The sequence below is a fragment of the Aspergillus uvarum genome, assembly GCF_003184745.1.
Source record: "Aspergillus uvarum CBS 121591 unplaced genomic scaffold BO82scaffold_1, whole genome shotgun sequence".
Lineage (NCBI taxonomy): Eukaryota > Fungi > Ascomycota > Eurotiomycetes > Eurotiales > Aspergillaceae > Aspergillus > Aspergillus uvarum.
The window spans coordinates 899,042-923,332 of NW_020291298.1; the positions used below are offsets into that span (position 1 = coordinate 899,042).

The following is a 24,291-nucleotide window of genomic DNA, read 5'->3' on the forward strand; positions in this document are numbered from 1 at the left end:
GAAATTCCGTGGCGATGAAAGAAAAGAACCCGAACATGTGGGTGTGGTGCGGCACCGGTTCCAATTTGAAAGTTAGATATAGTCGAGCTTTCGTCGTCGTCGTCGGCGTGGTGCACTCTCTGCTCCTTGAATCTTCCACCCCATATCTTCCCAAACTTGCTCTCCCCGTGGTCGTCTCTCCAGGCAGGCAGACTTTAATTCTTCTCGGTACATTTTTGTTCCTCTGGAGTATCCAGTAGTCCCAGATTTTCCCTCCCCTTCCTTAGAGTCGACCATGGCGCAACCGATTCCATGCTGCCTGCCTAAGTTTGGCAGTGGTCACTCCGGGCCGAAGCGGCCGGCTTCTCTGAGGACCAGAATCAGTGCTGCGCAGACCACCCAGTTACTGTCCGCTTGGGATCAGGGCCGACTAGACCCTCTCCTCGAGGCCTCCTGGGCCATTCTCTTACACCACTACACCGGGCTGGAAGAAACCTGTTTTGGCTATCAACCATCAACATCGTCTTCATTTCCATCTGCTGCACATAATGATCTTAATGATCTTAATCACTTAATTCTTAATCTGTCCATTGCCGAAGATGACTCCCTCCAAAGCGTTCTGCGTAGAGCAGAATATAAGCATCACGGCTTCGGGGACGGCGATGCTGAGAAATGCGGAACCGTTTCCCCTGTTCATAACGGCTACACTTTGTTCAACACCATTCTCATGCTACGCGACTGCCGCAAGCCGACACCAAACGCTGGAACCCTTGCCATGCAACCGGTTTTGGCCAATCCCCTGCCAGAAGAGGTAAACCTGTGTTGCATTCGTTCCCCCTTCCCTAGCTTTTTCAATTCGACTGACCCAGCAATTATCTCACCCAGTGCCGAGTGAGGCTTCATGTCAAGATCTTGCAAGATGATGTGCGCATCTTCTTCGAGTATTGGAACCATGATATCTCTACCGAGCACGTGAGATGTGTCGCCGATTACTTCGAGGAGATCCTCGCCCATCTACTGTCAGCGACGGATATTGCCGTCAAGGACGTGGGCCGTCTCTCAGATCGCGACTGGGCCCGTATCTGCAGGTTCAACTCCGCCATGCCGGAATCTTACGATCGTTGCATCCATGAAGTCTTTCAGGAACAGGTCTTGGTGCGCCCGGACAGCGAAGCTGTCTGTGCTTGGGATGGGAGCTTGACGTATAGAGATCTGGATCTGTTATCGTCTCAAGTTGCATACAATTTATTCGCACAGGGGGTTCGACCCGAAACATGCGTCGCCCTGTGTTTTGATAAGTCGGTGAGTTGCCAATTATCCGTACGCTATCGAGTCTTTTCGAGAGCCATCATGTGAGGAGCAATTGGAGGTTAATGCTATGACTGTGATAGAAATGGAACGTCGTGGCAATGTTGGGTGTTTTGAAGGCTGGCGGGGCCTTCGTCCCGATGGATCCAACTCATCCACTTTCTCGCTTACAATATCTGGCAGGCGCCGTAAAGGCCGACATCTTGCTTTGCTCTAGAAATCATACGGAGGCTTTGAGCCAAGTCACGAAGACTATAATCCCCCTTGACCAGGAAACGATCAATGGTTTGCCTTCGATCAAAAATGCTGATGCTTTACCGCAAGTGGAAGGTCGCAACGCAGCCTATGTGATTTTCACTTCGGGATCCACGGGGGAGCCAAAGGTGCGTTTACTCAGGATTTACGCAAGCCCCTTCTGACGTAGACAGGGTACTGTGCTGGAACATCGAGCCTTTGTTTCAAGTGCCATAGCCCACGCTCCACGACTTCACATTTCTTCTACCTCCCGTCACCTACAATTTGCAGCACACACTTTCGATGCAAGTCTGGTCGAGCTGCTCACTACCTTGGTAGTGGGTGGTTGCATCTGTATACCAAGCGAGGAGGAACGTCTCGGGGATATAGTCAAAGTGATCAACGATATGAAGATTAACAACGCTTGTTTGACCCCGTCGTTTGTTGAGTTTATTGATATTTCGCTTGTCCCAGGATTGGAGGTTCTTACCCTGGCCGGTGAAGCCATGTCTCAGGCTCAGGCGACCACTTGGTCGAAGATCCGTCTTGTCAACGGCTACGGGCCGACGGAGAGCGCTGTTGCCGCCGTCATCAATTCCAATGTTACCGCGACCACCGACTGTAGGGACATTGGCCTTCCCGTCGGCGTCCGTTGCTGGGTTGTGGCCCCCGACAACCATGATCAGCTCGTCCCCGTCGGTTCGCCCGGTGAATTGGTATTGGAAGGCCCGACGCTTGCCCGTGGCTACCTGAACAACCCGCAGAAAACGAATGACGCTTTCATTTTCGATCCTGCTTGGACTAAACTGGACACCACCCACAACGCCACCCGCAGATTTTACAAGACAGGAGACCTGGTAAGATACAATTCTGATACTGGCTCACTAAACTATATAGGGCGCAAAGACACACAAGTCAAATTTCATGGTCAGAGGGTAGAGTTGGGGGAGATTGAGAATCAGTTGGCGACTGATCCCAATGTCAAACATTGCTTGACTTTTCTATCAAAGTCAGGGTTTTCATCAGGCAAACTCGTTGCGGTATTCTCTCTTTCCGTTCAGTTTGAAGGCCAGCACAGCTCAGACAAAGCGCCACTAGAGCTTATTGATCCGACTAGAAAGGCACCGATAGTTGCCGAGATCAGGGAAAGATTATCGAGCCGCCTGCCGACCTACATGATCCCGGGCGTGTGGCTTTGCGTGGAATCCCTGCCCTTGCTCGCATCCGGGAAAATAAACAGAAAGGCCACTGAGAAGTGGATTGGGGAGATGTCGGAGGACCCAGATCGCCAGACTCTTACCTTGGAGACAGCAGACGCGACCATGCTCCCAACTAGCACCACTGAGGAACAAATAGCTTCGATCTGGAGCCGTGTTCTTAATATCCCAAGGGCTCGAATCGGAACGGACCAGGGCTTTCTAAGCCTTGGCGGCGATTCGATCGCAGCAATCACTTGCTTGGGATTCTGCAAGAAGCTGGGAATGGGCTTAAATGTACAGGATGTTCTTCACAGCAGATCGATTCGGGAATTAGCAACACGTGTCAAGCGGATTGACCAGTCAGTGGTGTACGAAGAGGAGGTCGAGAAGCCCTTCGATCTTTCCCCGATCCAGAAGCTCCATTTCATTGTCCGAGACGAGGGGCAGGGCCACTTCAACCAAAGTGTCCGCACTCGCATTAACAAACACATTCCAGAGCATGACCTGCGATGTGCTGTCGAGAAAATTATCACCCGTCACTCTATGCTCCGCTTCCGTCTGGAGAGAAGCAATGTCGACGGTGGTTTTCAGCAGCGGATCACTGAAGATGTGACTGGCTCGTACCGCTGGCGTGCACATGATGGTGTCAGCCAGGATAAGATTGATGCGGCTGTTGCCGAAAGCCAGTCTTCCATGGATGCTTTTGTAGGGCCGATTTTTGCTGTGGACCTCTTCCATAAGAACGGTGTTAATACTCTACTGTCCTTGGTCGCTCACCATATGGTTGTCGATATTGTTTCTTGGCGCATCATCTTGGAGGACCTGGAAGACCTATTGCTCAACCCCGATCAACCCGTCTCCCAAAATGGATCGCTCCCCTTTCAGACTTGGTGCCGGCTGCAAGCCGAACAATGCCAACCATCAGAATTGACAACAATGGAAGAGTTGCCTGAGATCCCGGAGCCTAATTACTCTTACTGGGGACTTAAGCACAAGCAAACCACATACGGTGATGTCGATTGTGAGACTTTCGAGCTTGATGCCGAAAGTACGCGCGCGGTCCTGATGGACTGCCATCAGACCTATTCAACTGAGCCAATTGATGTTCTCCTGGCCGCTCTCCTGCATTCCTTTGGAGAAACATTCAAAGACCGTTCGTTGCCTGTCATTTACAACGAAGGTCACGGACGAGAGCCGTGGGACCCGACCATAGATATTTCGCGTACTGTTGGGTGGTTCACAACTGTCTATCCCATTCTTCTCTCGTCCATCCCATCATCTGATCCATCAGAGACAGTTGTCCGTGTCAAAGATCTTCGCCGTCGCGCCGCCGACAATGGTCGTCAGGATTTTGCTCGGCGCGTCTTGACAACTCGGGAGGACGGAACCTCTCTGCACTATAGCCCTTTCGAGATGTCATTCAACTATGTCGGCCAGCACCGTGACCTACAAAGAAAGGATGGCCTCTTTCAGCTTATGAATCAGATGGCGGGAGAAACAGGTCAAGGTGGAGGTGCAGCTGACTTCGGTGCCGACACTCCTCGCTTCGGGCTTTTCGAAATATCTGCCATGGTTGTCCAGGACAATCTCCGGTTCATATTTTCCTTTAACAAACATATGCAGCACCAAGAACTCATCAGGGATTGGGTCCAGTGCTGTAGATCTTTGCTGCAGTCCATAGGTCAAAGTCTCCAATCTGCCCATCCCAAGCCAACATTGAGCAGTTTCCCCCTACTGAAGCTCTCATACAATGACTTGGATACCATAATCACGAAAAGACTTCCGAACCTCGGTGTAGTTTCAGCTGAAAATGTGGAAGACATTTATCCCTGCTCAACGATGCAGCAAGGAATTCTTCTGAGCCGTTCCCGAGATACTACCCTCTATGCTGTGCACGGCACATTCGAGGTAACAGGGCTGAGAGGCAAGCCTACCGTGGATCGTCTGACGACAGCATGGCAAAGAGTTGTGGCTCATCATGCAATGCTGCGGACCTTGTTCTTAGAGAACCTGACAAGCAAAGACCTCTTCTGTCAGGTGGTTTTGAAATCCTATGACGCCAAACCTCAATACTTGCTCTGCGGATCCGAAGCGGATGTACTGTCCACTCTTGATGCACAGCCAGCACCACTCTACGACCATTCTCATCCGCACCACCGCTTTACGATCTGCGAGACCGCCAATGGAAAGCTGTTCTGCAGGCTTGAGTTTAACCATGTTGTCATCGATGGTAACTCAATTTCGATCATCCTCCGCGATCTTCAGCTGGCTTATCAAGGCGAACTCGAAGACCCAAAGCCGAAATTCAGGAACTATATGCAGTATCTACACCAGACGTCGCAGCGAGCCAGCATCGACTATTGGCGCTCATATCTAACAGGGATCAAACCTTGTCACTTCCCCGTGCTCAACGATGGTAGCACTTCTATCCGGGAGTTACGGACTAAGCGACTGAGCCTTCCTTTCTTCAAGGACCTTCGGAAAACATGTGAAGCAAATGGGCTCACATTACCCACCGCTTTCAGCGCTGCATGGGGTCTGACAGTTCGTGCTTTCTGCAACTCAGATGATGTCTCCTTCACATATTTGGCATCATTGCGAGATGTTCCTGTAGAGGGAGTTGAATCTGTCGTTGGACCCGTCATCAACACACTGACCTGTCGCATACAATTTCCTGAGAATGTTTTACTCAAGGACGTTCTCTCTAGAGTTCAGAACGACAACATCGAGAATCTACCTTACCGGCACCTTCCTCTCGTTGATATCCAAAAGGCTCTTGGAATCTCAGATTCTCTTATCAACAGTGGCATCTCCTACAGAAAACTTCCAACGTCAGACTTGAGGGCAAGAGGGGAGATCCGCCTTTCCGAGGTGGGAATAATCCACGATCCTGCCGAATCTCCCGTGTTCATTAATGTCGAGGCTACTGATGAGAATGCCAACATCGAGTTGAATCATTGGACAGATCATCTCTCCGTCGGACAAGCTGAACATGTCGCCAGCACATTCCTCAAATCTCTTGAGAACATTGCATTCCACTTGAACGAGAATGTCCGCAAGCTCGATAATTTCAGTGATTTAAACAAGCAGCAGATCGAGGCCTGGAACAAGCATATGCCAAGTGCTGTGGACATTTGCATTCATGAAGTAATTGAAGCATACGCAAAATCGACGCCGGACTCACCGGCCGTCATCGCTGAGGATGGAACTTATACTTACCACAAAGTTGACGAGCTTTCCTCGCTTCTTGCGGGCTATCTCATCCAGCTCGGTGTGAGCCCGGGTGACATCGTGCCAATTGATTTCGACAGATCTGGCTGGCAGATAATAGCAATCTTGGCTATATCAAAAGCTGGGGGTGTCTGCATTCCGCTGAGTGCTGACTTGCAGCAATCCATTGAAGACTGGACGGTAATGGATGAAGCACAAGTTGCTCTTGTGTCTCCAACCCATGCGCAATTACTGGAAGGAACTGTCCCATATGTCCTTCCTGTAGAGGAGTCTCTGTTTGAGTTCCTGCCTCGGAGAGATATGGGCTTACGGTCACCTGCTGTCCCGTCGCAAGATGGATACGTGGTGTTCACCACTATGAAATCTAAGGCCGTTGTTCTCAGCCACCGTGCAATCATGACCCGGGCAAAGTTTTTCGCATCGGAGCTTGGCTTGAACAACAAGAACTGCATGTTTCAATCGTCATCTTACACTTCAGATATGTTTCTGCAAGAGACGTTCGGTACGTTTTTGGCTGGTGGCAGTATCTGCATCCCGTCCAATACCAGCTCGGAACAGCTCGCACGCGAGTTCAAGAAGCTACAGGCAAACTCCATCAGCCTGGCGATATCAGCCGCATCAGCGCTGAAGCCAGCGGTTTTCAATAGTGTCGAGGTTGTTGCTCTGTGGGGTGAGGGTCTGACAAGGAAGCTTGCCGAAACTCTGCCTAAGAGAGCCAAAGTTCGTGTCTTCTACGGAACAACTGAGTCCTCGTCTACTTCCATCCAAACCTCTGGTTTCGCAGCATCTGATGACCATCTAATCATTGGATCTTCTGTCGGATGCGTTCCTTGGCTAGCCGATCCTAATGACTCTAGCGTTCTTGTTCCAGTGGGATGCGTGGGAGAACTAATCTTAGAGGGCCCTTGTCTCGCCCGCGGTTACCTCGATGACGAGGAGCAGACGGAGGAATCTTTCATGAATAGCCCGAGATGGAGCCTTGATCATCACAACGAGGCTGCTGAAGACTCAGATCCAGCACGTTTGCTGTTCAAGACCGGAGACCTTGCTCGTTTCAACTCGGATGGATCCCTTGTGTATGTGGGTAAGAAGAATGGTGGTAGTCGGGCCGATACTCTGCATATTGAGCAGCGCCTGTCCACGCTGACATCTATCAATACTCCATACGCCGTCGAAAGTATCTCTAAGAGCGGCGAACAGAATTCTCAAGAGGCCAAGGCCGTGTTCATGTTCAATGGCTCGAAGGCCAACGTGGCTGAGAATCAGATCATTGCGTCTATGACACCCGAGTTCTATGAACACGCGAACAAGTTACATGCTCAAGTATCCCACCAATTACCGGAAGACCAAGTCCCTAGGTTCTATTTCCAGGTACCCAGGATGCCATTGACATCGAGTGGTAAATTGAACCGACAGCTACTGAAAGACGCCTACAACCGCTTGCCAGAGGCTTCCCGGCTGGCTTCTGACATTAAGGGGTTTAATGACTTCTGGAGATCCCAGCTAGCCAATTCATCTCAGCCTCAGCGGGTTACCTCTCGTGCGAGCCCATTGAGCGCATATTCTCCCAAGTACGGAAGACAAAACGTGCAGGTTACCTGGTGCAATGCTGTCAGATCGGTCAAGGAAGGCCCGAGGTCCGCTATCCTTTCCGCTTGGGCTCTCACCATGCACGGTTACAGTGAGTCTGATGATATCATCTTTGGAGAGTCTCTCATGGGCACCGAGGATTCGATTGAGAACGCACAGCATGCGGTCATCGTTCCCCGGCGTTTCCAGATTGACAGCAACTCCACTGTTACTGAACTGCTGGAAAACACCGAAAGAAGCTTGACTGCAGCTAAGCGCTACCAGTGGGCAGGGCTTCGCCACATCCAAAACCTCAACGCTGACACAGCACGCGCCCGCACTTTTGGCAGCTTGCTTTCGGTGATAGAAGGAAATGAGCATTCAGGGTCAGAGGCTGTTATACTTTCTCAGGATGAAATCACTTCCTTCCCGTTGCTGGTGCAGTGTACGCTCAAGGATGAAGATGTAGAGTTAGCTATCCGTCTTGACGAAGCGGCTCTAGACTCGGCCCAAGTCGAACGCTTGATGGCTCAATTTGTTGCTTGCTTGCGACTTCTGAGTTCCGGCGAACACCTGACAGAGACTATCGCGGACCTTTCCAGAGCCCATGATGGCTTCCGTACTTTCCAGAGTGGTATTCCAATCTGGAAGAGATATTTGGCCGATGTCGAATCATGCATGTTCCCTATTTTGTGTGCCAACTCATCTGAGAACTCGCGAGCTCACAAGACACTGACTATCAGCAATGCAAGCGACCTTCAAGCTTTCTGCCGGAACAGAGGAATTACAGAGTCTCTACTTGTCGAAATGGTCTGGGGTCTGACCCTCCGCTGCTATACCGGAATGGAAGATGTATGCTTCGGAATTCATGCACCAGAAGTTGGCAGCGATGACTCGTTCAAATATTTCGACACGGATCCTTCGAGCAACGTCCTTGCTTGCAGACTCAAACTCGATGACAATATGACGCCTGAGCAAGCCATGCAGCAGAGAAGAATTGACAGCGAGCAATTACTGCAGCACCAGCTATCTTTTGAGGAAATCCAGCATGAACTTGGATTTGAAGACGCCATATACAACACTGTTGTTAGATGTCCCGGAGCACCCGCAAACACTGATTTGAGCAAGTTCGTGATTGCTGTCGAGGCCAAGTATACGGAGACAACCGGTGAAGTTTCATTTGAGTATTCCACCAAGGATTTCTCGGATGCTGACATGGAGGGTATCCTCGATGTCTTTGACCATGCCTTGAACTCCGTCATTCACTCCTCTCCACAGGATCGTATGATCGGCGAGATTGACTTTTTGAGTGAACGATCCTGTCAAAAGCTGCGGGAATGGAATGCGAACCTGGAGGATCGACCCGAGATATGTGTGCATGAGATCATTCAGCAAAGAGCACATGCAAGTCCATCGGCTCCTGCTATCTGTTCTTGGGACGGCAAATTCACATATGCTGAGCTTGATACCCTGTCGACTCGACTCGCAGAGCACTTATCAACTATGGGAGTCAAATCCGAAGTGTTTGTTGGAATGTTCTTCGAGAAGTCAGCATGGACCGTCATTGCACAGCTTGCTGTCTTGAAAGCTGGCGGTGCCTTCGCGTCCCTCGATCCTACCCACCCCACCGATCGTTTGAGCGGCATGATTGAGGACCTTGGAACAGAGATCATTCTATGCTCCGAAAAGTATCATAATAAGGCCCTCAAAGCCTGTGGATCATCCTTCGTCGTCAGCAGAAGTACAATTGAACAACTACGCGAGCCTGCATCGTCACAAATTCAACCTGCCAATATCAACGACCCGGCTTACGCGATCTTCACATCTGGGACTACAGGAAAGCCCAAGGTGACTGTGCTAGAGCATGTTGGATTGAGTCTGGCTGCATCGAGTCATGCTAGGGGAATCGGTTTAAATTCCAGTACCCGTGCCTTGCAGTTTTCAAGCTATACCTTTGATGTTAGCGTGTTTGAGATCATGGTTGTCCTCGCGAATGGAGGATGCGTGTGTGTGCCCAGCGAGGAGGAGCGCATTAACGATCTGGCTGGAGCTGTGAAGAGATTACAGGTCAACGTCAGCAGCACGACTCCTTCTATTATCAACACTCTTGATCCCAAGGCCGTTCCCAATTTGACTACAATAATCACAGGTGGAGAGAAGATGCCGTCTGATTTCCTTGATCGCTGGTCGGACAGGTGCGTCATCAATGCCTACGGACCCTCTGAAGCTACGGTGATGAATACAGTGGGCTTCAAGAGAGATAGAGAAGGAAGACTTGTCAACAGCGACCTGGCCTCCATCGGCACTGCGATATTGGGCAGGACCTGGATAGTGGATGTCCGAGACTTCAATCGCCTTGTTCCCATCGGCGCAGTTGGAGAATTGGTGCTCGAGGGCTGCAATGTCGCACGTGGTTACCTTCACAATGAGGAGAAGACAAAGGCGGTATTCATAACCAACCCACACTGGTCGAACCGCGATGGGCTGAAAGCACTTTTCCCACGCAAAGAACGGATGTACTGCACCGGAGACCTTGTACGTTACAACCATGATGGCTCCATTACATTCATCTCGCGTATCGATACGCAGGTGAAGCTCAATGGTGTGCGTATCGAATTGGGAGAAGTTGAGCAGGTGTGCGTTCGTAAACTCCCGGAGGCCACCCAGGTGGCTGTCGAAGTCGTTGCGCCGGAGTCAAAGATTGTCGGAAAGTGCTTGGCAGCTTTCTTCACAGTGGCTGGTCACGGTCAGACGGACGAACATGAACTGATTGTTTCCATGGATGATTCCCTGATGGGAGTCGTCAAGCAGCTACATAAGGCCATGACTCAATCTTTGCCCCCAGCTATGTTGCCCAAACTGTTCTTCCCTCTTCAGCGTATGCCTCTCGGATCTACAGGCAAGATCGACCGCAGAAAGCTTCGAACTATGGTCGATAGTCTTCCTAAGGAGCAGTTGAAGCCTTATGCCATTTTCAACCTCGGTAGGAAGAATGGTGCCGAGGTGGAGATGGTAGGAAACGAGGGAGCTCTTAGAGGTCTCTGGGAAGAAGTCCTCGGTCTTGCGCCAGGCTCTGTCACTTCCGAGGACAATTTCTTCGGCTTAGGTGGTGATTCTTTCTCGGCCATGAAACTCGTCGGTGCCGCCTCGACTCGAGGCATCTCACTCACGGTTGCTGATATCTACAAGACACCTGTTTTCGTTGATATGGCGAAGGTCTGTGGGGCCATGGACTCTGACTCCTCTGTGGAGGAGATCCAGCCTTTCAGTCTGCTGCCCGATTCGATCGCGCAGGATGAGGTATTGACCGAAGTTTCCGAGCAATGCTGCGTTTCCAAGCAGCTGATAACCGACCTATACCCTTGTAGCCCGGTGCAGGAGGGCCTACTTACCCTCTCCATCAAGCAGAAAGGATCTTACATTGCTCGGCCTGTGTTCCAGCTTGCCGAAGATGTCGACCTGGATGATTTCAAGGCTGCCTGGCAACAAACAGTCGATGAAATGGACATCTTGCGCACCCGAGTTGTGCACACTGAGGCGGCGAACTTCCTTCAGGCTGTTCTTGCTGAAGCACCAATCACCTGGGATCATGCAAAAGACTTTGACACTTTGGCCAACGAGGGCTTCGACTTGACAACGAATGACGGAGGCTCGCTTACTGGCTACGGAATTGTGGAGCCCGAGGACTCCTCGGAACGGTACTTTGTCTGGACGGTACACCACGCTTTGTATGATGGATGGAGTGTTTCGCAAATCCTCAGAAGGGTGGAGGAGATCTACTCGGACTCTGCAACTTCCACTCGTGCCTTGCCCTATAATTTGTTCATCAACCACTTGCTGCAGACAGATGCCTGTGCATCTGACGAGTTCTGGAAGAAATACCTTTCAAACCTGTCTTCAACACCATTCCCTCAGAACAAGACACCAATGGAGGATGCTATCCGCGTCGGAAACAGGCACTACAGCTCTGTTACCATCCCCCAGGTAGCCAACAGCCTCAGTCTTACAGTCCCGGAGTTAATACGTGCGGCATGGGCTTTGATTGTCTCCGTTCATACTGCGTCTGGGGACGTTTGCTTCGGCGAAACGCTAATGGGAAGAAACACTAACATGCCTGGTGCCGCGGACGTTGCTGGTCCAGTCCTGACGACTGTCCCTACCCGTATTGTGGTGGACAGTGACATCGGGCTCGTTCAGTATCTTCAGAGCGTGCGTCAATTGGCTGCTGAGATGATCCCACACCAACATACTGGACTTCAGCGGATCAGAAAACTCAACCAGGACACAGCTTCTGCTTGCGAATTCCAAAATCTACTGGTCATCCAGTCGGACGAAGGTCAGCTTAACAAGGAAATCTGGGAACAAAAGAACAACCTGACCGAAGGCGATTTCTTCACTCACCCAATCGTCGTCGAATGTAAACTGGGACAAAGTCAAATCGCAATCACTCTTCACCACGACGAGCTTGTCTTCGACAGTTGGCAAGCCCAGATGCTTATTGGACAGTTTAGCTTCTTACTGGAGCAGTTGCTCGCCATTAACAAGGAAGATTCAAGGAAAATTGGTGAGCTAGAGGTGTCTAGCCCTGTTGATAAGAAGGAAATCGCTGTCTGGAACCAGAGAAATCCTCCATGCGTCGACCGATGCGTTCATCATATCATCGAAGAGGAGGCATCTCTCCGTCCTGAGGCTCAAGCTATCTGCTCCTGGGATGGCCAGTTAACTTACCGAGAACTCATCCATTTGGCTTCTTCCTTTGCTACTTATTTGAGCTCGCGCGGTGTTGGGCCGGAGACTCTGGTGCCAATTTGCATGGATAAGTCTGTGTGGGCTGTGGTCACTATTCTCGGTATCCTGATCGCTGGCGGCGCTTTTGTTCCCCTTGATCCTGCTCACCCTACTTCAAGGCACCGAGAGATTCTGGCCGAGGTGGATACTCGAGTGGTCCTCTGCTCTCCTAAATACCAGGGCCGTTACTCGGGCTCTGTGAAGACCATTATTCCAGTTAGCAAGGATACTGTCAAAGCATATTGCACACTCGCAACCTCGAGCACAAAGCCCTCTAGCCGGGCAATTCCCACAAACATGGCCTTTGCTATTTTCACCTCCGGAAGTACCGGCCGTGCCAAGGGTATCATCATCGACCATAAGGCACTTGCAAGCAGTGGCATGGCGTTCGGACCCATGGTACACATGGACCAAGATACCAGAGCTTTCCAGTTCGCTTCCCTCACTTTCGATGCTGCTGTCATGGAAGTGCTCGTGACTCTTATGCATGGAGGTTGTGTCTGTATCCCGAGCGAAGACGAGCGCCTGAACGATGTTGCTGGTGCTATCAGACGTATGAACGTTTCGTGGTCGTTCTTGACTCCGTCTATTGCTAGCATTATTGAGCCGTCTTCCGTGCCCTCATTGAAGCACCTTGTATGTGGTGGAGAGAAGATGTCACGCGAGGTGATAACCAAGTGGGCGCACCGGGTCAAGTTGATGAACGGCTACGGGCCTACCGAGACGACAATTTTCGCAGTCATCAACACCGACGTTGCTGCCATTCCCGAGCCTGCTTGCATCGGTTACGGTATTCCTTGTACTCTGACTTGGGTTGTTGACCCCGACAATCACGACAGGTTGACACCTTTGGGTGCCGTCGGTGAACTGGCCTTGGAAGGCCCGGCGCTTGCTCGAGAATATCTGAAGAACCCTACAAAAACGGCCGAAACGTTTGTGAACGAGCCAGCCTGGATCAAGAGCTTCCCCAGCTCTCTGCCCGCCCCAAGAAGGATCTACAAGACTGGAGACCTGGTCAAGTACAACCCCGACGGAACTGTGCACTACATCGGCCGTAAGGACCATCAAGTCAAGCTTCACGGCCAGCGCATGGAACTTGGAGAAATTGAGCATCGTCTGTATGAGGATACCCGCGTCCGCCACGCCGTCGTTCTGTTGCCATCGACAGGGCCTCTCAAGCAACGTCTGGTGACGGTTCTGTCCTTGAACTCATTGACTTCTGAAAGGAGCATCATCTCTGACAATGCTTGCGAGCTTGTCTCCAAGAACCGCTCGACCCAGTCTGCATACCACGAACTTGTGACTATTCAGAAGAACCTCGAGTCCCAGCTGCCTATTTACATGGTTCCCCAAGCCTGGGCTCTTATCAAGCAGTTGCCAATGCTTGTCTCTGGAAAGCTGGACCGAAAGCGCATCACTGCTTGGCTCGAACGCCTTGACGACGCGTCGTACGAGCGGATCATGCAGGATTACGACAATATCAAGCGAGGGGAGATCGAGGAGGAGATTGAAGACGAGGTTGAAGAGGAAGATGACACCGAGTCCTCTGCCAAGCTGCTCCGCGAGATTTTCTCGCAGGTTCTTAACATTCCAGAGAACAAGGTCGATTCTAACCGGTCGTTTGTCAGCCTAGGTAAGTAACGTCGCTCACGGATTTGAGTCGGAGTAGCGCTAACAAGATCACACAGGCGGTGATAGTATCACTGGAATGGCTGTCATTTCGCGTGCACGCAAGCAGGGGCTTACCCTAACCCTCCACGGCGTGCTGCAGAGCAAGTCGATCAAGGATCTCGCTCAGACCTCTGAGACCAAGATCAAAGCTGTCAAGAACGAGGAGAAGTCGGATGAGCATTTCGAACTGTCTCCGATCCAGGACTTGTACATGCAATCGACCCTTAAGTTCAAAGGCGATGCTCGCTTCAACCAGAGCATGACGGTGCGTGTCACCCGGAAGATCGGGCCGGAAGATATGAAGCAGGCCATTCGAGCTGTTATCCAACAACACTCTATGTTCCGGGCACGGTTCTCAAAGCTTCACGGAAAGTGGCAGCAAAAGATTATCGAGGTGAGTTGTTTTCTGCACCAAAGCCATCTCACAGGCTCAGAAGCTAATGCTTACTCGCAGGATGTCGATGCCTCTTATCGGTTCCGCCATCATGCTGTAAGCAATGAGAAGGATATCCTCCCCCTTATCGCTGATAGCCAGTGTTCGTTGGACATCGAGAATGGGCCGATTTTTGCTGCCGATTTGTTCGAAGTCAATGGAGCCCAGCAAATCCTGTTTCTCACGGCCAGTCACATGTGTGTTGATATGGTATCCTGGCGCATTGTCTTGCAGGACATCCAGGAGTTCCTTGACTCTGGTTCACTATCAGGAGAAAAGCCCCTGTCTTTTCAGACTTGGTGCAGCCTTCAGCTCGAGGAAAGCAAGAAGAGAATGGGAACTGTCCAGCTGCCATTCACTGTGCAGCCGCCTAACCTTAGCTACTGGGGCATGGACCAGTCTGCAAACTGTTATGGTCAGGTCAAGATGGAAGGCTTCATCCTGGATGCAGCGACAACTGCCCAGATTCTCGATGCATGCAAGGCGGTCCTCCGCACCGAGACCATTGAAGTTGTTCTCGCTGCTGTGATCCAGTCTTTCCGCCACACTTTCACTGATAGAGAGATTCCGACAATTTACAACGAAGGCCATGGTCGTGAATCCTGGGATTCCTCCATTGACCTTTCCAGAACTGTGGGTTGGTTCACAACTATGTGTCCTTTGCATATAGATGGAAACTCAGGTCAGTTCATTTCCCTACTCCTTTGCAATGGTGATGTCTAATATTCTGCAGATACTCTTAATACTCTAAAGCATGTGAAGGATACAAGACGTCAAGTTTCTAGCAGCAGCCGACCTTACTTCGCTGAGAATCTTCTCCACAAGAATGCGTCCGACTTCCCGGTTCCGCTCGAGGTGCTCTTCAATTATCTCGGTCAGCTGCAGCAACTTGAACGTGACGATGCACTTTTCAAGCACCACAGAGAAGCACTTGATGCTGAGACACTCGAGGTGGCAGGCGACATGGGTCCTGAAACGTCCCGTTTCGCGCTCTTTGAGATTACGGCACTCATAATCAAAGACCAGCTCCAGATCTCGTTTACCTACAACCGTCACATGCAGCACGAGCCACGCATCCATGGGTGGATTTCCGAGTGCAAGCGCGTTCTTCAGGAGGACATGCTCCGCCTCGGAGAATCTTCACCTGAGCCGACACTCAGCGATTACCCCTTGCTGCCGATTACCTATCAAGGCCTTAGCAACATGGTCAAGAATGCCTTCCCCAAGGCTGGTGTTGAAAGTTGGGACGAGGTTGAAGATGTCTACCCCTGTTCTCCGGTGCAGGAAGGTATCCTGCTCAGCCAGCTGAGGGACCCACAAGGATATCTGTTCAACGTTATTTTCGAAGTGCGTCCCCAGAAAAAGGGTAATAAAATCGATGCCAAGAAGCTTCGCAAGGCTTGGTCCATGGTCGTTAGCCGTCATCCTGTTCTCAGGACCGTGTTCATCGACAGCAACTACAAGGGCGGTTCGTTCGACCAGGTGGTCACGAAGAAGCTTGAGGACGAGGTGATTGAGTTCGAATGCGAAGATGCAGAGGCACTGGGAACCATGGACGCTATCAAGCTCCGCGACATCAATGCCAAAAGCTCGACTAAGCTTACACACCAAGTGAGCATCTGCACCACCTCTTCCGGCCGCGTTCTTTTTAAGATCGACATGAACCATGCCATCATCGACGGTGGGTCAGTGGACCTGATCCTCAGAGATTTGACGCTGGCCTACAATGATCAACTCACCGAAGGCTCTGGACCTCTTTTCAGCGAATACATCAAGTACATTAGAGGCCAGACTCAAACCGAGGCTTTGGATCACTGGACGAGGTACCTTTCCGGTATCCAGCCCTGCCATCTTCAATTCTCGGGTGCCACTAACGTCACTCGGACACTCGGCGAGCGCTTCATGGATTTCCCACGCTTCTCGGAGCTGCAGAAATTCTGTGAGCGACACTCGATCACTCTTGCGAATCTGACACTCTGTGCGTGGGCAATTGTCCTCCAGAGCTGCACAGGCTCGGATGACGTTTGCTTCGGCTACCCGTCCGCTGGTCGTGACTCCCCTGTTCCCGGGATTCAGGACGCAGTGGGCATCTTTATCAACATGCTGTGCTGCAGAGTCAAGTTCAGCCCTGAGAAGTCACTTCTCGAGGTTGCAAAGACGGTGCAGGATGACTTCATGAAGAACATCCCTTACCAGCACTGCTCCCTGGCTCAGATCCAGCACGAGCTTGGGTGGCACGGAAAATCACTTTTCAACACGACTCTCTCGATCCAGAACCGTACTGCCAACAAGGATGCTGCCAACAGATCGATCAGCTTCGAGATGCAAAAGGCCTACGACCCAACTGAGGTGAGTTGCTTCGATACACAATACAGAACAGTGCTAACATGACAACAGTATCCCGTGACCGTGAACGTTGAGACGACTAAGGGTCGGGAGGGTATCTTGTTGAGATACTGGTCCGACTCCGTGACCGAAAACCAGGCCAAGGATCTATCCGATGCGATTGCTAAGATCTTCACATGCTTTATTGAGAAGCCGTCTAGGCTCGTTGCGGACTTGGGTCTGCATAATCTACGCCCAGCCTCTCAATTCACCAAGGGCCCTCTCATTGCAGACCGACTGATCGACAACTATGCCCTGCAGCAGTTCATCGACAGCCGTGTGAACGAGATCATCGGCAATATGCTCAAGGAAGGAAAGCTTTCTGTTCCACTCGTGCAAAGAAGCGAGACAAGATACTCCAACGGTGCCGTTCACCTGAAGATGGTCGAGGCTTCCATCCGCGATCCTGATGCAGGTGAAAATGAATTGTCGGATTCGATTCCTTCCCTGACCGACGATGGGTCAAGCTCCAGTGACACCGAAAGACGTCTCTGGGACCTCTGGAAATCGACCCTCGGACTCAAATCTAATAGCATCGGCTACCGCGATAGCTTCTTTAAGCTTGGTGGAGATAGCATCACCGCGATGAAGATGGTCAGCGCTGCCCGCGAGGAAGGATTGCAGTTGACCGTAGCAGATGTTTTCAGCAACCCTGTATTCGAAGACATGCTGGCTATCGTCACACCTCGCAGTAGCCCGACCTCCAATGCGGAGACACAGGGCGAAAACAGCATCGAGAAGCTGCTCGAGACTGAGATTCAGGAAATTCCTCAGGTTGAGCAGAAGATGATGCCACGTGCCGTGGACCTCGATGTGATGTCTCTACAGGATGCCATCTGTCCCAAGATTGGTGTCTTCAAGGGCGGCATTGCCGATGTCCTCCCCGTCACCGATTTCCAGTCGCTGTCAATCGCCGCCACCCTGTTTGGATCCAGGTGGATGCTGAATTACTTCTTCCTGGATGGCAATGGCCCACTGGACATCAGACGACTTCGAGAGAGCTTCCTGCGCGTTGTTGACGCGTTCGACATCCTGCGCACCGTCTTCGTTGTCCATCGGGGACAGTTCTACCAGGTCGTTCTGCGCAAAATCCACCCAGAGATTATCGTCCATGAGACGGAGAAGAGCCTTGATGAATACACGGATGATCTCCAGAAGCGGGATCGCGAGCAGGACCCTCGCCAAGGGGAGCAATATGTGCAGTTCTACATTGTCAAGCAGAAGAAGAGCGACCACCACCGCATCCTCATTCGGATGTCCCACGCTCAATTCGACGGTGTCTGTCTGCCCAAAATCATGAACGCGATCAAACTGGGCTACGAGGGCAGCACCCTACCTCCCGTCTTCTCCTTCTCCAACTACATGCGGATGCTTCCTGGAAACATCACCCCAGCCCACTACCACCACTGGTCTACGATCCTCAAGGGCTCCAAGATGACCGAGATCGTCTGCCGTACGCAGCCCAACACTTTCCTGCACATTGGTTCCTTCGCGGAGCACAAGAAGACCATCAATCTTCCGTCCACCGCTACTGGCAATGTCACGCTCGCGACGGTCATGCAATCCGCGTGGGCCATTACCCTAGCCAAGCTGACTGCCCAATCTGATGTTGTCTTCGGACTCACTGTCAACGGTCGCAACGCCGGCGTTCCCGGTATCGAGACCACCGTTGGACCCTGTCTCAACATGCTGCCGATCAGAGTTAAGTTCCGAGAGCACTGGACGGGCATCGATCTGTTCCGCTACCTCCAGGATCAGCAGATTGCCAACATGCCGTACGAATCGCTGGGATTCCGGGAGATCATCCGCAACTGCACCGACTGGCCGCAGAGCACCTACTTCACGACCTCCGTGTTCCATCAGAACGTCGACTACGAGGGCCAAATGCAGCTGGACGGTGTCGACTACCGGATGGGCGGCGTGGGGGTCATCGACAACTTCACCGATCTCACGCTGGCGTCCAAGTCGTGCGGATCCGAGAAGCTCGACGTGTCGGTCGGCTACTCGACCAAGGGGCCCATTCCGTCCAGCTTCGTGCGAAAGGCCCTCGAGATGGTGTGCGAGACGGTGCAGAGCCTGATCGCCAACCCCAGCGTGCCGCTCGCCTCCCCGTCTACCGTCCGCTCCCTGCCCAGCCAAGTCATCCACGAGACGCTACGCTCCTCCGACACGACCTTCCAGCTGTCCCGCCTGAACACGCGTAGCAAGGAGGAAATCCTCATCCACTCGGACATCCTCACCCGCACCTGGCAGCAGGTGCTCCCGCGCCGCACCGCGGCCGGCTCCCACACCACAAGCGCTGCCGCTGCCTACCAGCTCGACTCGTCCTTCTTCGACCTCGGCGGCGATATCATGAACATGGCGCAGGTGGTCTGGATCCTGCAACAGGAAGGCTTCCAGGTCCGTCTCGAGGACCTGCTGGAGCACCACACCTTCTTGGGCCAGTTGGCCGTTATGGCCGAGCACCACAAGCAGCAGCCGCACCCGCACCCGCACTCAGCCGAGGAGACCCTTCCTCCGGTTACCAGCCCGATCTCCGATGAGGAGCAGGCCGCTTCGCTAGTCAAGAGTGGAAGCTGGACCTCGTTGGGCAAGGCTGTCACATTGGCGAAGCGGTTCACCAAATGGGGAAGCGTTTCCACTCGGAAGTGATACCGCCCCTTCCCATCATCATTATATGATTAGATGAACATTCTTTTGGTTTCACCATTTTCATACTGTTAGATCGGTGTTTGTATATAAGTTTTAATTTTTGGATATGATGCTAAGCCCTGGACATAAACTGTCTGGCTGGCTGGCTGGCTGGCTGCCTACCTGTCTGTCTTTTGGAACTTTGCTCGTTTGTTTTGTTGGGATGATCCTATCAAAAAAATGCTCATGTTGTGGTTAGAAATTTGGTACACATTAGCCAATCGTTGAGTATATCTATTCTCCTCTGTCTAGTAGCAGTCCCCAGTAGTCCAACTATGAACATGTACTTTGTACAGTGAATCGGTTATTCCGAACTCGTCACTTAAAACCTTACAGAATGTGACACACAACATCGAGGCCTACTCATCCAGAAGCAAAAACCCCGAGCTCGAACCAAGTCAGAAGCAAAATCTATTAGTGACTAGCATTATCTTGTATGAAAAAAAAAAGTGGGGTATCTAAAATCCCGATCATGTCATATGCATATATCCACGTCACGCAAATAACCCCAAACCACGAACAAAAAGAATCCAACCGGGTTGGGCAGAGGTATCACAAATCACAAATCACTTTTTCAGAACAGAAGCCGATTGCCGAACAACCCACCCCGCCCCCACCCCCGGCCCATCCCAAAACACCCTCCAAAGTGAGAGTACCAAGAGGAAAGCAAGAGAGAGACAGAGAGAATCAATCATAAACCGAAGCGCGCGACCACTTCCCGCGTGCGCGAATGCGCTTCCCGTAGATATAAAACAGATAGGGGATGGGGATCAGCGCGACGGCGACGAAGCCCAGCACACTGGCGGCCCAGGGGACGCCCATCTTGGTGAACATGATGTTCGCAAACAGGGGGAAACAGCCGGCGAAGAGACTGCGCATGAAGGTGTTGGCGGCGACGGCGCTGGCCGAAGCGGCCTGGAAGGTATCAATGAGGTAGTTGAGGGCGGCCTGGAAGATCGTGAAAAAGCCGAAGCCCATGAGCACGGCGCCGATGCAGGGGCAGACCCAGTGATATTTGAGGGTGCCGGTCCAGCCGAACAGGAACAGTCCTCCCGCAAAGAACACCGAGCCGAGCATCATGGGCGGCAGCCGGGCTTCGGGGACGGGCCGGTTGCCGTTGGCCTTGAAGCGGCGGACGTAGAAGCGCTGGTTGAAGAGGTTGATGGCGGCGCCGCAGAGGATGCCGATGAGGTACGCCAGGAAGGGCAGGGCGCCGACGACGGGGTTCCAGCCGCGGATGCGCTGGAACTCGATGGGGAAGGCCGCCAGGCTCAGGTACAGGATGCCGTAGACGAAGGAGGCGTACAGCGCCACCAGGAAGCAAATGGGCGTGGTCAGCAGCGCGAACGGCCGGATCATGTACTTGTTTCCGAGCTCGCGCAGCGTCACGTCCCACTCCTCGTGGCGCGCGTGCAGCGCCCAGTTGCCCGTGCTGAAGCGCAGGCGCTGCGCTTTGTACACCAGGAGGACCGGCGGGTAGGATTCGTCCAGAAATAAAAGGTCCAGACACAAAAAGAACATCATCATGATGCCCGTGATGTACTGCGTCCACCGCCAGCCCAGGTAGCTCTGCGTGATCGCCCCGCCCACGATGGGCCCCAGCACCGGCCCGCCGACGACCGCCATCGCGTAGCCCACGATCGCCGCCCCGCGCTGCTCCGCCGTCCAGATGTCGCTGAGCACCCCGCCCGTGTTGGTCACCGGGGCCGACCCGAAGAAGCCCGTGAAGAAGCGCGTCAGCATCACCGTCTGCAGGTCCTTGGCCGTCGCGGTGCCGAAGGAGAAGATCGCCGCGATGAAGTAGGGCGCCAGCACGGCGGGCTTGCGGCCGTAGACTTCGGAGATGGGCGCCCAGATCAGTGGACCGAGGCCTGTGCGTCTGTTAGTTTGACTGAGTTCTTGATTTTGGGCGATGGTGGCAAGTGACAGTGGAAGAGCGTGTAGGGCTTAGGCGTACCGAATCCAAAAAGCAACAACGTCGTCCCCAGCGTCCCGACTTCCTCGCTCACATGGAACTCCGAGTCGACTTGCGTTGTCCCGGTGGAGTAACTAGATGCGCGCGTTGTTAGCATCATCATCTAGCTCAACTGTACTCCCACACCACTGCAAATAACCATAGGGAAAACATACATCGAACTCGCCCACGTAGCACCTGTACACCAAAAACAAGAGAGATTAGCATATGCATATCATCCTCACACCACCAAAAACCCTCCGAGATGCACCCGCATGCATGCGCCACCCCCCCAACTCTATTCCCTCCCTGCAAATAAACGGGGAAACATACCCATCGTCGTCAACCCATACAGCACCGTCGTGATCGCCTTCTTCCGGAAACCCCAGTTCATGGGCCGGTAGGGGTCGTCGGGCCCGTCGAAGTCGACGATGGCGTCCTCGGTGGTCTTGGTGTGGGAGAGAGGATGGGTGAAGCGGGCGGTTTGGCCGGGCTCGCGGCTGCGGATACGCGAGACGATCGAGTGCGTGCGCGTCTCCAGGGCGGCGGAGAAGCCCGAGGCGACGGTGGATTGTTTCTCGAGGGCGTTGGGGTCGTCGGGGTAGGCATTTTCGTTCAGGTTGTTGTGAGGTTGGGTTTGGGATTGAGGGGCGTGATGGTGGGAATCGGAGGTGGTGGAGGTGGAGGTGGAAGTAGACGTGGACGAAATGACGGAATGCGACGAGGACAGTTGATTTTGCTGGTGGTTATGCGGATGCGGATGGGGATTGCTGCTGCTGCTGCTGCTGCTGCTGCCGCCGCCCTCGTGGGCCGGAAGTGACATGTTGATCTTTTCTTGGTATTCCACAATTCAAATTCACCGATTTCAACTATAGATAGATAAAGGTTCGACAACAGAATTCATGGCATGTAGGGTGCAAAGTAACAAGAGTGCATGTCCCGCAAAGCTACTGAGTACACGGTTTGTATACTACGTAGATGAAGGATGTCAATTTATCTCCAGTGACAAGAAAAATGATAAGTGGGAGGAAGACAACGTCACTCCCACGGAACAGTCTGCGCTTTTAATATACAGTACAGTAGTAGAATGGAGGATATACTTACATCCACTTGCAAGAAAAACTCTTGGGTGCCCACTCTTACTTCTCCACCGTGCCGTTGTCGGACCTCCGATCCCTGGGTCTTATCTCGGCGTTTGCTGGTTCAGTCGCCGAGGGTTCATATATGATGGATAGATCCATTATATGTCGACTCTTTGTGGTGTATATGTACTGGACATGTGTGCAGCTGTGATTAACCTGCAGCTCTGTCTGAGTATCTGCTTCACGCACGACGATAGGCGTGACTATAGAAGGGTCCATATGAAGTCTGGAATGCAAGAGAGCATGGCGCTACGACAAGAACAGGGTCTACCTGCCCTGCCCTCCGAGCAGCGGTATGAGGGACCAGCACTAACATGACGCAGTTGGGCCTGCCTAACCTATCGACTAGCACTGGTTAGCTACCATAGCTGGTTTAGTCTCAAATATCGACCAGTATCTGCACCCTTCGGCGCGCAAAGCCGAGCACCGTCACCGACGGCCTCAGCTCACCGATCGCATCCTAGGCACTTGCAGTGCTCGAGACAGCTTGGACAGTGACTCACACATGTCAACCCTATCACACACATCGAAGACCCATACAGACAAGAGGTTTCAGCCCGGTCAAGACGAAAGAGCAATCCTCAGCAGTATCGGAACCATCCGTCGGAGCATCCGCCCGAGCTCCTCGGACATATTGCTGGGTGGACTCGGATATAAATCCGGTGCCGGGTTTCCGAGACGCCACTTCAGAACTGCGTGAAGTGGAACTAACTCGGAGGACAGCCGAAACGGCGCTGAACTTTGTCCATTGGGCAGTCAATGACGCTGAACCGCGGTGTACAGTACGTACTGTGGATCCTCGCGATAACGAAGCAATTGGGAATGGTCGATTAGTTCTTTGCAACCAGAGAATCTGCTCGGTATACTCAGCATGTTTAGTGTAGATATGCCCATCTCCAGGACAAAAGATGGCCACGTGACCTTCGGCTTCAAACTTGCCTAAATGGGTATAGTCTTTAACTATCTAGGTAGGGTTCTTTCTCGATTTCGGGTCCAGTACAAAGGATCGGACTCGACCTAATCATTTACTGTCATGTCATTGAAGTCAAAATCGCATTCACTCCCCGTCTATCTATCCCTGATCAGTTCGCAGTGTGTAAATATATTCCTCTGTATCATGTACGCCGGCGAATATTTGTACAACTCGTCATTAGATCTCGTCAATCGTCATCGACTTTCCCCCCCCCCCCGGTATGTATAGATGCCCCAACCCCCCTTAGACGCTGGCACTGTGAGCCGTTTCCCACTTCTGCACCGCCTCCATAGCCGCCGTGACCTTCAGGCCGATGCGCGCGTCCAGCTCGTAGCTCTCCCACTTGGCCGCCTTCTCGAGGTGCTCCTTGCACTCCCGCACCTGCCGCCGCTCCAGCTGCAACGGGTCGCTCTCACCGCCAGTCTCCTCGGCGGTGACCGCCTTGCCGTGCAGCGCCTGGTACGTCGGCCGCTCCATCCACAGGTTGGCGGCCATCTCGAAGTGCGCGACCGGGTAGATCCAGTTGTCGCGCAGATGGCCCGTGAACAGTGACTTGTCCTGCGTGAAGATCCCCGTCTGAATCAGCTCCTTGGCCTCGTCGTGCCGCCGCATGGCGCGGAAGACAGCCGCGCGAAGGATCTGCAGGATGGCCTTCTCCTCCGGGCCCTCACGCGCCCAGGTCGCCTTGTTGTCCGGGCCCTCGGACCACGCCAGCTTCGAGAGCGACTCCTCCA

At 52.6% G+C, this 24,291-nt stretch overlaps 2 protein-coding genes across 2 annotated transcripts; one reads left to right on the forward strand and one right to left on the reverse strand.

Moving 5' to 3' along the window:
* Positions 1-274: 274 nt before the first annotated feature.
* nrps1 (nonribosomal peptide synthase Pes1) lies at positions 275-19,712 on the forward strand (the record flags this gene model as incomplete). The annotated part of the gene is made up of 9 exons (XM_025632023.1): positions 275-790; positions 865-1,281; positions 1,371-1,670; positions 1,716-13,941; positions 13,997-14,373; positions 14,434-14,565; positions 14,647-15,094; positions 15,146-16,761; positions 16,810-19,712. 9 exons carry the CDS (start codon positions 275-277, stop codon positions 19,447-19,449), a joined length of 18,672 nt encoding a protein of 6,223 aa, XP_025497484.1. The 3' UTR covers positions 19,450-19,712.
* Positions 19,713-20,175: 463 nt separating this feature from the next.
* BO82DRAFT_370502 (MFS transporter) lies at positions 20,176-24,169 on the reverse strand (the record flags this gene model as incomplete). Its single annotated transcript, XM_025637217.1, has 4 exons — positions 20,176-21,359; positions 21,446-21,537; positions 21,772-22,019; positions 23,840-24,169. The coding sequence occupies 4 exons, from the start codon at positions 24,167-24,169 to the stop codon at positions 20,176-20,178; spliced, it is 1,854 nt and encodes a 617-aa protein (XP_025497485.1).
* Positions 24,170-24,291: the final 122 nt, after the last annotated feature.